Source organism: Dunckerocampus dactyliophorus, chromosome 15, assembly GCF_027744805.1.
Source record: "Dunckerocampus dactyliophorus isolate RoL2022-P2 chromosome 15, RoL_Ddac_1.1, whole genome shotgun sequence".
NCBI classification, from domain to species: domain Eukaryota; kingdom Metazoa; phylum Chordata; class Actinopteri; order Syngnathiformes; family Syngnathidae; genus Dunckerocampus; species Dunckerocampus dactyliophorus.
In genome coordinates this window covers 16,133,533-16,146,655 of record NC_072833.1, presented here as the reverse complement: position 1 = coordinate 16,146,655, position 13,123 = coordinate 16,133,533, and the positions used below count along the sequence as shown (strand labels likewise).

The 13,123-nt window shown below is 42.6% G+C and overlaps 2 protein-coding genes across 3 annotated transcripts; both read left to right on the top strand.

Moving 5' to 3' along the window:
* The first annotated feature begins 59 nt into the window (after window positions 1–59).
* emc4 (ER membrane protein complex subunit 4) lies at window positions 60–5,202 on the top strand. The gene is made up of 6 exons (XM_054753578.1): window positions 60–188; window positions 562–695; window positions 776–890; window positions 949–1,102; window positions 1,178–1,338; window positions 4,409–5,202. The coding sequence occupies exons 2-6, from the start codon at window positions 592–594 to the stop codon at window positions 4,442–4,444; spliced, it is 570 nt and encodes a 189-aa protein (XP_054609553.1). The 5' UTR covers window positions 60–188; window positions 562–591; the 3' UTR covers window positions 4,445–5,202.
* A 708-nt stretch (window positions 5,203–5,910) lies between these two features.
* On the top strand, window positions 5,911–12,960 carry lpcat4 (lysophosphatidylcholine acyltransferase 4). Of its 2 annotated transcripts, XM_054752663.1 has the most exons (13): window positions 5,912–6,381; window positions 8,393–8,756; window positions 8,854–8,966; window positions 9,038–9,098; window positions 9,287–9,345; window positions 10,009–10,043; window positions 10,120–10,174; window positions 10,235–10,317; window positions 10,398–10,523; window positions 10,614–10,770; window positions 11,579–11,671; window positions 11,819–11,954; window positions 12,071–12,958. In XM_054752663.1, the coding sequence occupies exons 1-13, from the start codon at window positions 6,295–6,297 to the stop codon at window positions 12,235–12,237; spliced, it is 1,536 nt and encodes a 511-aa protein (XP_054608638.1). In that variant the 5' UTR covers window positions 5,912–6,294; the 3' UTR covers window positions 12,238–12,958. The 2 variants fall into 2 exon arrangements, with proteins under 2 accessions (XP_054608637.1, XP_054608638.1); XM_054752662.1 differs by having other exon boundaries at window positions 5,911–6,381; window positions 10,398–10,770; window positions 12,071–12,960.
* The last annotated feature ends 163 nt before the right edge of the window (window positions 12,961–13,123 follow it).

Below are 13,123 nucleotides of genomic sequence, written 5' to 3'. Positions count from 1 at the left end.
AAGAAAGATAAAAGCGGTCAAATACATGGGAAATAACGAAGTCGCCTTGGAGCGCCACTAGGGGATAACTGAAACTCAACGCGCTGCAAACTGCGTCATCGCGAGCCCGGAAGTAGCGAAGAAGTGTTGACTGTCTCCTGTCCTCGCCAGAAATACCCCAGTAGCTTTTGTTTGGATGCTTTAACAAGGTAAAAACTCTAATAAGGGAGATTTCATGACTTGCTTGTTGATAAAGTAAGGATATTGTATCTCCACCTGCCGCTTTTGATGTTAGTCCTTTCTGATTCTCGGCAAAAGCGTTGTTGCTTTAAGCTAGCGGCTAATGCTAACATTAATGCTACTCTAATATGACACGTTATAAAGTGATCACGTTTCACGCACATAAATGGATCCAATTCTTTTTAAATATAATGATTAATTGAATCATTTATGTATTTGGGGCTCATACAGGATATATTTGACGGGTACCATTTGCACAAACAACTCTACGTACTGAAAGCATGTTGGAATGCTTTGTTTTGGGTTCAGTGCATTAATTTTGATTTGTTTTGTCATCTTCAGCAGGCACAGCTAGCATTGCTCTTGGTTTGCATGGCGTCTCCAGGGGGACAAGGAGGAGGAGTGTTGTCCACAAGAGGAGGAGCTACATCCAGGAGGATGAAGTGGGCTCTGGAGCTGAGTTCAGGCAACACCAGGTTAATCAAAAGAGACTTCATTTATTGTTACTTGTCATGATAATTTGTCCTGAGGTAATCATGGCCATGCTGTGCTCCAGGTGTCGTGGCGATCGTCAGGGCGGTCAAGGAGACGTTGTTTATCCAATTGGATATTCCGAGAAGCCTGTCCCTGACACCAGCATTCAGGAGACGGACAAGAACCTGGTGGAGAAGGTGAGTCAGGATGATGGCAAAGACAAGTGGCTCATGCTAATGTGCTGTTTTTTTGCAGCGATGCTGGGATGTGGCGCTAGGACCCCTAAAGCAGATCCCCATGAACCTGTTCATCATGTACATGTCGGGAAACACCATCTCCATCTTCCCCATCATGATGGTGTGCATGATGGCCTGGAGGCCCATACAGGCACTGATGTCCATGTCTGCAAGTGAGCATCTCTATACCTTTAAGAGCATTCCAAGAAAATGTACACTTCATCCACTTATTCTCCGTCTTGTCTCAGCCTTCAAGCTGTTGGAGAGCTCCAGTCAGCAGTGGCTTCAGGGTCTTGTCTACCTGGTGGGCAACTTACTGGGCTCGGCGCTGGCCATCTACAAGTGTCAATCAATGGGGCTGCTGCCCACACACTCGTCTGACTGGCTGGCTTTCATAGAACCTCCTCAGGTACACTTCAGTTGGAAAAGAGATTCCTCATGTCGTTTAGCTTTGTTGCGGTACTGAGTTCTACCACAAGGTGTCACACTTGGAATTCGCCAAGTAGTCTCGCTTTCCCAGGGTGTGTTGGAAGTAGGGCTGGGAATCTCAGAGTACCTCACGATACGATACGATTCAACAATGAAACAAAAAACAAATAATTCTGTGAAAGTGGCTCAACCAACCCAGGCTTTGTGCTCAAGATGCAGCTCAACAAAACCTAAAAGCCCCAAACCGAACAAAACGGTACTGCAACGGTGGTTATGAGCTACCTTTGTCAAGACTGCCTCTCTGCTTTGTTCTCAGTGTGCGTTCACATGAAAGGGGGCGTTTGATGTCATATTACTTCTGCTAAAAAAAAAAAGTAGCCATCCCGGCTGGTATATTTAAAAGAAAAAAAAAAGAGTAAGGAATTATTAAGCTAAGACTGATTTAATTGTACTAACTATACCCTACTAGTCTTTTCATTTCTCAACGCTCAACAGTGTACAACTTTGACATTTTAACACTTATCCATTTAAAAAATAAATATTGGAGCAACAACTGTCGTTTTTAATCTCTGAAGTATGTCTTGTTGTGACCATTAGATGGCAGTGTTGACATGTTTTGTGGCTACCTTTTTAGAATTTTTTTTCTTACAATTTTTTCCTTATTTAAAAACACGTGTTTTCTTCCAGTTGATTGCTGCCTCAGAGTGCTTATTCCTCCAGCAAATATTGTAATATAAGAAGACTAACAGGCTGAGTACTCATGCAAGGACTGCTGTGACATTTACATCTGTTAACATCCATCTGTCCGTTTTCTATGCCGCTTATCCCAGCTGACTTCGGGCGAGAGGTGGGGGTACACACTGCACTGGTCGCCAGCCAATCGCAGGGTACTGCTAACATTGGCCTAATTATTAATATTTCATATTGTATTTTATTCCCGGTGCTCGTGTGAGCATGTCTAGCGTATTCTCTCGGCTGAAAATCTATCCCGCTTATAGATGGATAATGTCATTAGGAAATGCTCTTTTTTTTCCAAATGAATTTTCTCCATGTCCCCCCGGGGGCAAAATAGGTTCTAAATAAATGGTGACGCCATCTCCAAGTTAGCTAACAGTGAAACAGTGGCCCTTTCATAGCCAATTTTAAGCTGAAAGCCTGGACATAACCTGGTCGGGAGCAGGTTATGAGTTTAACCTAAGTTACCATGGTGATACAGCTGCTTTAAAAGAGCGCTACCTTCGCTGAACAGGCAAGTCCGGCTTTCCACTCAACACAGCTTGCTAACCCACTAATCTCGCTTTGCAGAATACCCCCTAGATCTCACAGAAGAGTTTAACCAGACATTTAGCACTTGAATAGAAAAGTCAAGATTTCCTCTCACTAACAATTTTGTGTGTGAGTGTGGAGACGAACGAGGTTGCTGTGCATGTTGATAGTGTTGTCCGCGTGTCGTGTTTTCTTGACACTCCTTTCATACTGCAAAGTCCTTACGCAGCTTTGTCCCATCCTCACTACAATATAAAATCCAAAAGCAAGTCCACACTTTTGATTTCCACTGACCATACCAGACCGGACTTCAGACTGAAAATAATTTTTGTATCTGGACTTATTTGAATTTTTGTTGAATACCCCTGTTTTAGTTTCCTCCTTGGTCAACTTCCTGTATATGTCTGAATGTTGTCATTAAATGAATGCACCATATTATTATTTTAAAAAATATATACAGTGCCCTCCAGAAGTATTGGAACAGTGAGGCTAATTCCTTTATTGTTTGCTGTAGACTGAAAACATTTTCGTTTGACATCAGAAGCTGAATATGAGAGCAATATTTTAGCTTTTATTTCCCAGTATTTGCATCTGGATGGGATGCACAACTTAGAAGAAAGCACTTTTTGTTTGAACCCTCCCATTTTTTTATGTGAGCAAAAGTATTTGAACATGTGGCTGACAGGTGTGTCCGATTGCATCGCTAATTCAATCAATAAATAGCACTGGATGTCTACGCTCAGTTTCAGATTGGATAGAATAGGTTTTACCTGTGGAGACTGCATTTAGAGGTAAAAACAACATGAAAATCAGAGAGCTGCCTAAAAAAAAAAAGCAATTTTGAATCTGAGAGAAAATCGGAAATGAATCTGAACCATTGCACAAACATTGGTCATAGCAAATACAATCATTTAGAATGTCCTGAAGAAGAAAGAAACCACTGGTGTACTGGACACTAGAAGATGCAAGCCACTCATGAGCAAAAAGAATAAGAAGGCCAAGTTGGAACTTGCCAGGAGGTGCAGAGATGAGCCTAAATTCTGAGACAAAAGTTTTATGGACTGATGAATTTTGAGGCTCATCGCTGTACTTTTGGGGAAATTTCGGCCTAACCTTCCTTTTCATTTTGCTAATAAGTAGTTTGGAAAGTCTTCATTCTACCTTCACACCTAGCCTCTGCAGGTTGTTGCTGATGTCACTAGGGTATTTCTTTACAGCACTCAGTGTTTCTCTCATCACCAGCAGATGTTTTCCTAGGTCTACCTGTTTGAAATCTGTTACTTAGTCCAAAAGTGGTTTCTTTCTTCTTCAGGACATTCCATTTTACTGGCTCTGACCATCTTCTCTCAGATTCACAATTGCTTGATTTTCACCCATAGACCGCTCTCTGGTTTTCATATTGTTTTCACCTCAAATTGCAGTCTATATAGGCAAAACCCTATCCTGCCCAATCTGAAACCTGGCGTAGACATTCACTGCTATTTATTGATTGAATGAGCAATGTAATAGGACACACCTGGGCAAAAAAAAACACACCTATCAGTCACATGTTCCAATACTTGTGCTCACATGAAAAATGGTTGGATTCAAGCAAAAGGTGATGTCTTCTAAGTGGTGCATCCGATACAAATGTAAATACCTGAAAATAAAAGCTGAAATGTTGCTCTCTGGGCTCATTTTCATCTTTAGATGTCCAATCCAAATGCCTCAATGTTACATTACTTCTGGAGGGCACTACCGGTATATATTGTTTATTGAATTTAATCAAATGTGTCTTCCCACAGAGGATGGAGATCATGGGCGGAGGGATGGTCCTGTGAATGACATAACTATTTTTGTCAACATACAACAGATGGAGGCTTTGCAGTGCTGACAATGGTGAAGATTTTTCTGATAAATGAACAGCTGGTTGTATGATGTGGCTTCCTGCACGCCCACTTTTTTTTCTTTGCCTTGTTTTTTGGACAGCAACACTGATGTTCCAGCACTTAAAGGGACTGTATGCATCAGGTTCCTCCAGCTGCCTAGGGAGCGCCAAAATTCCAGTGTTACACAGGACATTATATATACACCTGCCTCTTGCAGCTTTGTTAACACACACACACACACACACACACACACACACACACACACGCGTCGGCTAATGACAGCAAATTGGCAAAGTTTAGCTACTAACGTCAGTAATCATTGATGATATAGCCTATCGTAACAACAATATGACTAAATTGTTGACCCCTCTCTAAGGCTACTTTTGTGTGTGTGTGTGTGTGTGTGTGTGTGTGTGTGTGTGTGTGTGTGTACGTGTACATGTACATGGATACCAACAGGCAAGCATGACAGCCATGAACACCAGTTATTTTATTCGGATTTGGAGCGAGTAGCATACAGTCCCTTTAAGCCCACTATTGTGCTTTGCTTTCATGTTTTGGGAGCAAACAACTTCTTTACATGAAATTTTGTTAATTTTTTTCATCCATCACCATGATTTTAGCATACATGTCACTAACCTGTTTAATTTATAGACCTCTTGTAATTTATACTCATTTGCTCGAAAGAAATAAATCATTACCGACTTCCAGTGTGTCTACTTGTTGGATAAATGGTGTCTGAGGTATTTTGTGTATTATTTCCTGTTTTATTAGTTGTTCAGATTATTTCTATTGTGCAAAGCGGCTGCTGTCTTATTTGTGAGTGGAGTGATCACGTTCTTTTAACACTGCACTCCAATTTAGTCACCGGTGAGTGAGTGTGCTGTGGTGATTTTTGGATTATTTTGAGTACATTCCTGTTATGAAATGTGTTGTAAATGTGGGTGTCATTAAGGACTTGTAAGGAGCGGTGACATAACAGTCATTCTATGGCTCGGCTCTGTTGCGCCTGCGTGTGCATGCAAAACTTGAGCACAGGTCAAAGCACTCACAATAGCTCTGTGTGTGTGTATGGGGGGAGGTTGCGGGAGGGGCAGGGAAGACTTTCAATATTAGTGCAGACCTGCCAATGTATACATTTGTCGCACTCAGCTTGCAATGCAATGCTTTTATTAAGCTGTACAGTACAGATTAATTTAAAAAATCTTAGTTTCTCAACAGTATTTCAAATTGGGAGGGGGGGGCGTGAAAACATTTCTGTCTCCCAGTGGGGGCATGACAGAAAATAATTGTTAACCACTGCACTTGCCCAACGTGCATTTACTTAACGTATCATTATTTCATACATCTATATGTTATGTTATTTTTTTACATACCACTAGATAGCGCCTGCGGACCACCTATACTTACTTGCACCACAGTTTGAGAATGAACTCATTCGGTTTGTAGCACATCAACACAAATAAAGCAGACATAATTAATTAATTGTAAATCACACTGTGATCGCCATGGTTTTGGTACCGCACCATAAATGCGAATGAGTGGACCGTACCAGCAGACCGGTCCAACTGGCAGGAAAAGGGGGCGTGTCAGGCGTGTAGCGTGACGTAACCACGCTTATTAAGTCATCTTGTTGTGTCGGCGGCCTTCAACATGTGCTGCTCACCTTCTCGACAATTCTTCACCTTGCTGTGATCGCCACACTTTTGTCACTCGGGTCTTTTTTGTTTGCACTTTGTTATATAATCTCACAGGTTGTTTTATTTTTGTTAAAGTGGAAAAAGTTTTTTTGTGTGGTCGCTATGGGGAAGCTGGAGCGTCACTCTGCAGCTTGCGAGCCACATCCTTTCTATCATGACGTGAAGATGAGCAGCACCCAAAGGATCAGGGTAAAGTTCACTTTTAATTCCTCCTCCATGTTTGTTGTAGGCTACACATGAAACGAATCACTTCAACGTGTTTGGGTTGTTGTGTGGCAGGCATGACAACAAGACAAATACGAAACTCAGGGCCGGGCAAGCACTGTAAATATTACATTTGACATTAACTATAAATCATTGATTATCATTTTGTTCATCTAATGGCAGTAGTGGTCTATACCACCAGCATCTTTAGGTATTAGAGACATACTGTACTCGTATATGTGGGAAATAATTGTACAAATAACAACGAGGTGAGTTGAAGTTGAATTCAAACTAGTCACGAGCCAATTACCTAGGAGTACAAGACACGAAGCTCAAAGCTAAGCGGCGACGATTACTCTTTTTTTTTTTTTCTCCCCCTGCCTGGAGCTGACTTGGTGCTCAGCAATGCGCATCCTTTTACGCAGGCCCTATTTGAGGTGGTACTTGTTGGAACCACAGATACAAATCATAACTGGGAAGTTTGACGTTTCTCAGTCAAAGAATCTCTATATGAAGGGCACGCTCTGCTGTTTTTAAAGAGCCACAGCAAAAACAGCATTGGTGGGCAGTGCTTATGGGCCTTCAGTGGGCCGGACAGAGACATCAGCGGTCATGCGGAGTCTACATCGGTCCGTTGTGGTGAAGAGGCAGCTGAGCCGAAAGGCAAAGTTGTCAATTTACCTGTTGTTCTAAGTTCTTACCCCTACTTATGGCCATGAGCTTTGGGTAGTGACCGAAAGGATAAGATCGTGGGTACAAGCAGCAGAAATGAGTTTCCTCACCGAGCTCTCCCTTAAGGGATACGATGAAGAGAACTATCATCCAGGAGAAAGTTGGACCCGCTGCCCCTCCAAGTTGAGAGGAGCCAAGTGATGTGGCCCAGTCATCTGGTTAGGATACCTCCTGAATGCTTCCCTGTATGGGAGGTGTTCAGTGCACGTCCGACCGGTAGGAGGCCTCAAGGAAGACCCAGGACACGTTGGAGAGACTGTCTCTGAGCTGGCCTGAGAACGCCTCAGCATACGCTCAGAGGAGCTGGACAAAGCAGCCGGTGAGAGAAGTCTCATCTTCGGCTGCTGCCCCCGCAAGCTGACCTCGGATAAGCGAAAGGAGATGGATGGATGCATGCATAAAACAATTCTAAATGCATATTAATGATGAATGAAAGATATAAATTAACCTTTAAGGTTACTTACCTTCACTGAAGATGACACTGACATGAATTGAAAGACACAATGTAACGGTGAGATCAACACGGACACCATTTTTGTGTTTTGCCACGAGTTATTTGTTGAATTCAGTGGTGTTTCTCACCTTTTTTTATCAAATGCTGCCACTTGCAACTTTCTTTGGCTCTATTTTGGGTTATTTTGCACCCGTGATCAAAAGAAAACTCTTGAGGTGAGAAACACGATTGAATTCAAGACATAACTCATGGCTCCATGTTGATCTCGCTGCCACATCGTGTCTTTGGCAAAGGAGGTAAAAGTAAAACTTAAATGTTGTTTTATCCCTTTTATCTGGAACAGATTAATTGGATTTAACTTGATTCGGTTAGAGTCTGACCTTCTGGAACGAATGAATGATGCTAACCAAGGTTCTGTTGTACCGTGTTCTGAAAACCTTTACAAACAGTTTTTCTTCAAATCGTTTTTTTTTTCTTCAAATTTAGGGTTTGTGGATTCAAAACTTATTGTTCCTGAAATGATCATTAAGCCTGTTTTGTGCTGGCACACAGTGTTATATGTGTTATATGTTATATTGCACTACCTTAAATTCTGTCCACCGCTAGTCATGAAGGGGTGATGGTGAGTCCTGCAATTAAACAAGGTGGGAACTCCTGCTCTATATGACGGGAGCAGTGTTATTTTTAAGAACCCACCGCAAAAATGCCAGTCAGAGATCCTCTGACAGGAACAGCTGTTTTTAGAAATGCATTGCTGTTTTTAGCAATCTGCTGCAAATCTAAATTGTGATGTCTGTCTTCCATCCAAAGGGTATCATCTTAGGAAGCGTCCTCTTCCCACTTCGGCTAAGCCTGATGAGCATCTTTTTCCTCCTCATGTGGCCTTTGGCCCGCCTCCACTTGGCTGGCCTGTCCCAGGAGGAGCGCTCTCGTCCAGTCACAGGCTGGCGCCGCTGGCTTTTCCACCCAATCATGTGGTTCCTGAGCCGAGCTGTCTTCTTCTCCCTGGGCTTTGTGTGGGTTAAAGTGAAAGGTCGACGGGCAGACCTGAAGGAGGCGCCCGTGCTGGTGGTGGCGCCCCATAGCAGCTTTCTGGACATGCTGGTCCTGTGTTCCACTCAGCTGCCTACTGTGGTGTCCCGCTCTGAGAACACAAGCCTGCCGGTCATTGGAGGTGAGCCTGGACCTTTAACATCTTGCCATCCTTAAATGTCTTTTTCATTTTTGTATGTTATGAGCATTGGTGGGTTCATGAAGACTTCTGACTGTAGCCCTCCTGGAGTTCAACCAGTCGGTCCTGGTGAGCCGAAGAGATCCAGAATCCAGAAGAAAGGCTGTCGCCGAGATTGCAGAGAGGGTCACCTCTAACGGCTACTGGCCTCAGGTGAGTCACTGCAGAGAAGAACCAACATGGCGGCTTCCACTCCTGCAATTCTGCTTTGACTTCTTGTCCAGATGCTGATGTTCCCTGAAGGCACCACCACCAACGGCAGCGTTCTCATCAAGTTCAAACCCGGTGAATTCACGTTTGCTGAACATTAGCATCAGAACCAGACCCCGCTCTAGTCGGTCTGGACTATCCAGTCCTGACTCAGCGCTCCACAAACAAAGCGCTCTTATGGAATGAGTGGCATTAAGAGGAAAAAAAAGGGCGTGGCAACGTAAGTCATTTGCAACTTCTTTCCTTGTTCGGTTTCCATGTAGGTGCCTTTCTCTCCGGCGTTCCGGTCCAGCCAGTTCTGTTGCGTTACCCCAACAAATTGGTGAGTGGAGATCAAAATGTGACATGGCTATAGAGTAGTCAGTGTATAGCTTGCATGGCAGTATTACATTTATAATTAACACATTGGTGTTGCCAGCTATTTAGACTAACGTCATTAAATACGTACAGTAGATCCCTGCTTATTTACTGTATGGTTCGGCATTCGCTCCACTACGGATTTCTTCTTTCTTTTCTCTTTTTAAATTGTACCTTTATAATGGTAATTTAAATACAAAGTGGTTTGATGGCGCTATCTGCAGGGAGATTAATCTAGCAGAGGGTGCTGTCTCACACATCCATTCACTCAACATTTTTCAGCAGGAAGATGCTTTGGCAACATGTGATATTGTGTAACTGCAGTTCTTAATGCCTGTAATTGTTTCTTCTCTGAATTTAAAATGTATTTAATAACCGTGAGAGGCATATTATAGGGTTTAGAGTATCTAAAATAGGCATTTTTAGGGCTTATTATGGGTTTGTCCATTTTTTGCCATTCTCTGGGGGTCTTGGAACGTAACCCTTGCGAATAGCGTGCATCTACCATATATCCAAGTTTGCTTTCCATCGTATTGTCATTGTCCCTTGACAAAATGTACTGTCATAAAAAATATGAGGGGTGTACCGCACTCACTTTTGTGACACGCTGTAAATTTGCGTCCTCCAGAACACTGTTCGCTGGTCATACACAGGGACAACATGGTGAGTTTTGGTGTTGCACTTCATGTCCACTTCAAGTACTTCATGAACACAATAACGTTGGCCTTCCTTCCTGTAGGCTTGAGGCACTGTGGCACACCAGCTCCCAACTTTACACCAACATGACTGTGGAGGTGAGGATTGTGATTTGTGTGATACTGTTACACGTCTTGCAACATTATGTCTTGTTGCAGTTCTTGCCTGTCTACACGCCCTCGCAGGAGGAGAGGAACAACCCCAGCTTGTATGCCGACAACGTGCAGAAGGTCATGGCCAAGTAAGGGGCCACAGAATGCCGTTTCTTTCTTTACTGTATGGTGAAATTGGAGCGTCACGTGGTGTTGTGCTGTGCTTCAGGGCCCTCAGCATACCGGCTAAAGACTACGTGATGGAGGGCGACGTGCCCGTCTGCAAAGTGGGCGGTCTCTCGCTCCCCCTGGTGTCACCTGGCCGTGAAACACTGACTCTGCTGCACAAGGCTGGGTTGGGGAGCATCTCTGTTCCATCACTTTCATCTACAGTATGTGCAACTTTTATAATGTGTGTGTGTGTGTGTGTGTGTGTGTGTGTTAGCTTGGGAACATGTGAAGTGGAAGTGGCGCTGCAAAGAATGATTGGCAGGTGTCAGAACGGCGCCCAGGGAACAACGGTGAGCGCCGAAGAGCTCTCCTCTCTTCTTGGACTGGTGGACCAGCGGACGGCAGTGAACATCTGCAGCCTCTACTCCAAGGTGTTGGACTGTTATGTCATTTTGTTGTGCATGCATTATAGGGATTGCTATGATATGCTGTGATGTATTATTGAAAGTGTGTTTTCCAAAATCTAGCGTTGATGCTGGAATTTAGACATTTTAAAAGTGCTTTTAGTAAGCTCTTCTGGGAACACACCATTTTGCGTCTTTGTAGTTTTTATGCTAACAAGTTGTTTGACAGAATGTGTCCTCAAGAAACACTATTGTGTACTTTTATCAGCTTTTCACTTATACACTAACTCTACACTTGTCCAGTGTAATAGATGCCATATGTCACATACAACAATCTAACATTAAGGAGTTGGACAGGAGGACACAAACGTTAGCAACACTAGCATAGCTGTGTGAGCTACAGTGCTAACATTACAGTCTCATTCTAAGAGCAACATCATGCTAGGTTAACCAACTCGCCGAAGAAAAAGTAAATAATCACATTTGCAGCTCCCATGTCTGTAGATAGCTCACAGATAGTTGGCAGACTTATTTTAAGATGTGTAGTGAAGCCTGCTTTGTAGGTGTATACACCAGGTGGGCTCATTTAGCTAGGGGCAGGTCAGAGGCAGTATCATGTCCATGAGGAAGGGAGATTTTCTTTCCTTCCTGACGTTATGAAAATCAATTTCAAAAGCAACTGTTTGAGCACATCTTCTCTCAGTGGAGCAAACAAATACTGTAAGTGGAGGTTTCACATAAACAGGCTCAAGAGTTTGTCATTTTTGCATCATAGACATTTTAACCAGCATTCAAGTCAGACAATTGGTTTCTAAACAGTTTTTGTTTTTTTCAGGAAAAAATGGTGGACCTGAGGCAAATCTATTTGAATGTAGCCGCCCTCTCTGGCCTGTTTAGCATCGAGTCTGTCCTCCACACAGCCTTCAGTGTAAGTACTCTCCACAATATTGATCACTGTTGATTTTTTTTTCCTGGCTCATGTCCATCTCCTTTTATTTTAACTTAATGCAGTACATAAATTACGTTAAAAAAAAAACAAGTTGAGTGTGATTAATAGCTTTTTCATACCTTCCAGTTGTTTGACACAGACGACAAAGGAAGTCTGAGTGCCGAGGAGCTGTCCGGCCTGATGGGGGCACTGCTGGGCTTACGTCAAAATCACACTGCTGAGCTCTACTCTGTGGCCTCCAACCACGGCCTGTTGACTCAAGGTTAGCATCTCTTGTCACGTCTTCATGAACGGTTTGTTCCACCAAGATGGCACAGAAGGAAATGTGAGTGTGTTTTTTCATTGTAACAATTCTCTCCTGTCCTCGTTTTTCCTCAGATGACCTTCTGCAAGTATTCACGAGCCACCCGACCTATCAGGAAGTCGCGACCAGGCACCTGCAGCCCGACAAGGAGACAGGTCCGCTTCTAGCCCACACCCACAAGACTGTTGTGAACAACAACGGTGACATGATCAATGGTAACAAATCTCTCAAAAGAGAATGAAGAGATTTTTTTGGACATGATTACACTTTTTTTTTTTTTTTTTTTAACTTCAGTGACACTTCAACAAAAATAGTGCCAACAAAACTAATACTTGAACTGTGTGCCTTTGTTCCATTTGCTATGTGAAGTCTTTGTAAATGTATTTATATGTCTTCTATATACTGTATATGATTGGTTTTAAAAAGGGGTAAGCTGTGAAAAAGTGTTTTTATATAAATAGCTCCATTTATATCGACATGTGGAATTAAATGTCAATCTACTGTTTTTCCTTGTCCACACTTTTAAGAATGACCTACTACTATATGCTGTATTTTATAATAGCCTACAAAGGCAAGAGTTTTTATTTCAAGTGTCGAATGTTGTTTTGGAATAAAAGGGCTTGAAATCCAAATAAAACATTTTTACTACTTTTTTTAAATTATTGAACCGTATCAGTCAAGTCTAACCATTATCCTTCTAATGAGTCAAGGTAGGTTTTACATTGAAGAATGTATGTTTATGAATAAAATATTTCTCAGAAGAACATCTGTAAGTTGCAGTCATGTGTAAAGTTATCGTCAATGGGGATGCCTTGACGCCAAATAGACAACAAGCTAAACTCGTTGGAGCGCAGATGAAAATTTTTGGCGTCTGCTTGCCCTTTTTTTTTTTTTTTTTGTCCCATAACCCTTAGGATCTTTTAAGAAATGTAAAATCACCACATCCGTTGCAAGAGGGTTTTCTTGTGCAATTCCACAATCTCGCCCAGACAGAAAGCCTTATTGCCCTTGCCATCAGGAGGTCATGACAGTGGAACACCCGACAGAAAATGACATGGAAGGCAGATTTAACTGCAGATTTTGACTTTTACTCAGGTGATGAAAAGCCTGTTTGAGTTTAACTGCAT

Bases quoted from the DNA above. Each gene is read 5' to 3' on its own strand.
- emc4 (XM_054753578.1), top strand. From the start codon at position 592: ATGGCGTCTCCAGGGGGACAAGGAGGAGGAGTGTTGTCCACAAGAGGA. The intron at 696-775 runs GTTAATCAAAAG...GCTGTGCTCCAG, and splicing joins CTGAGTTCAGGCAACACCAG to GTGTCGTGGCGATCGTCAGG. The intron at 891-948 runs GTGAGTCAGGAT...GTTTTTTTGCAG, and splicing joins ACAAGAACCTGGTGGAGAAG to CGATGCTGGGATGTGGCGCT.
- lpcat4 (XM_054752662.1), top strand. From the start codon at position 6,295: ATGGGGAAGCTGGAGCGTCACTCTGCAGCTTGCGAGCCACATCCTTTC. The intron at 9,346-10,008 runs GTGAGTGGAGAT...TGCGTCCTCCAG, and splicing joins TGCGTTACCCCAACAAATTG to AACACTGTTCGCTGGTCATA. The intron at 10,175-10,234 runs GTGAGGATTGTG...GTCTTGTTGCAG, and splicing joins ACACCAACATGACTGTGGAG to TTCTTGCCTGTCTACACGCC.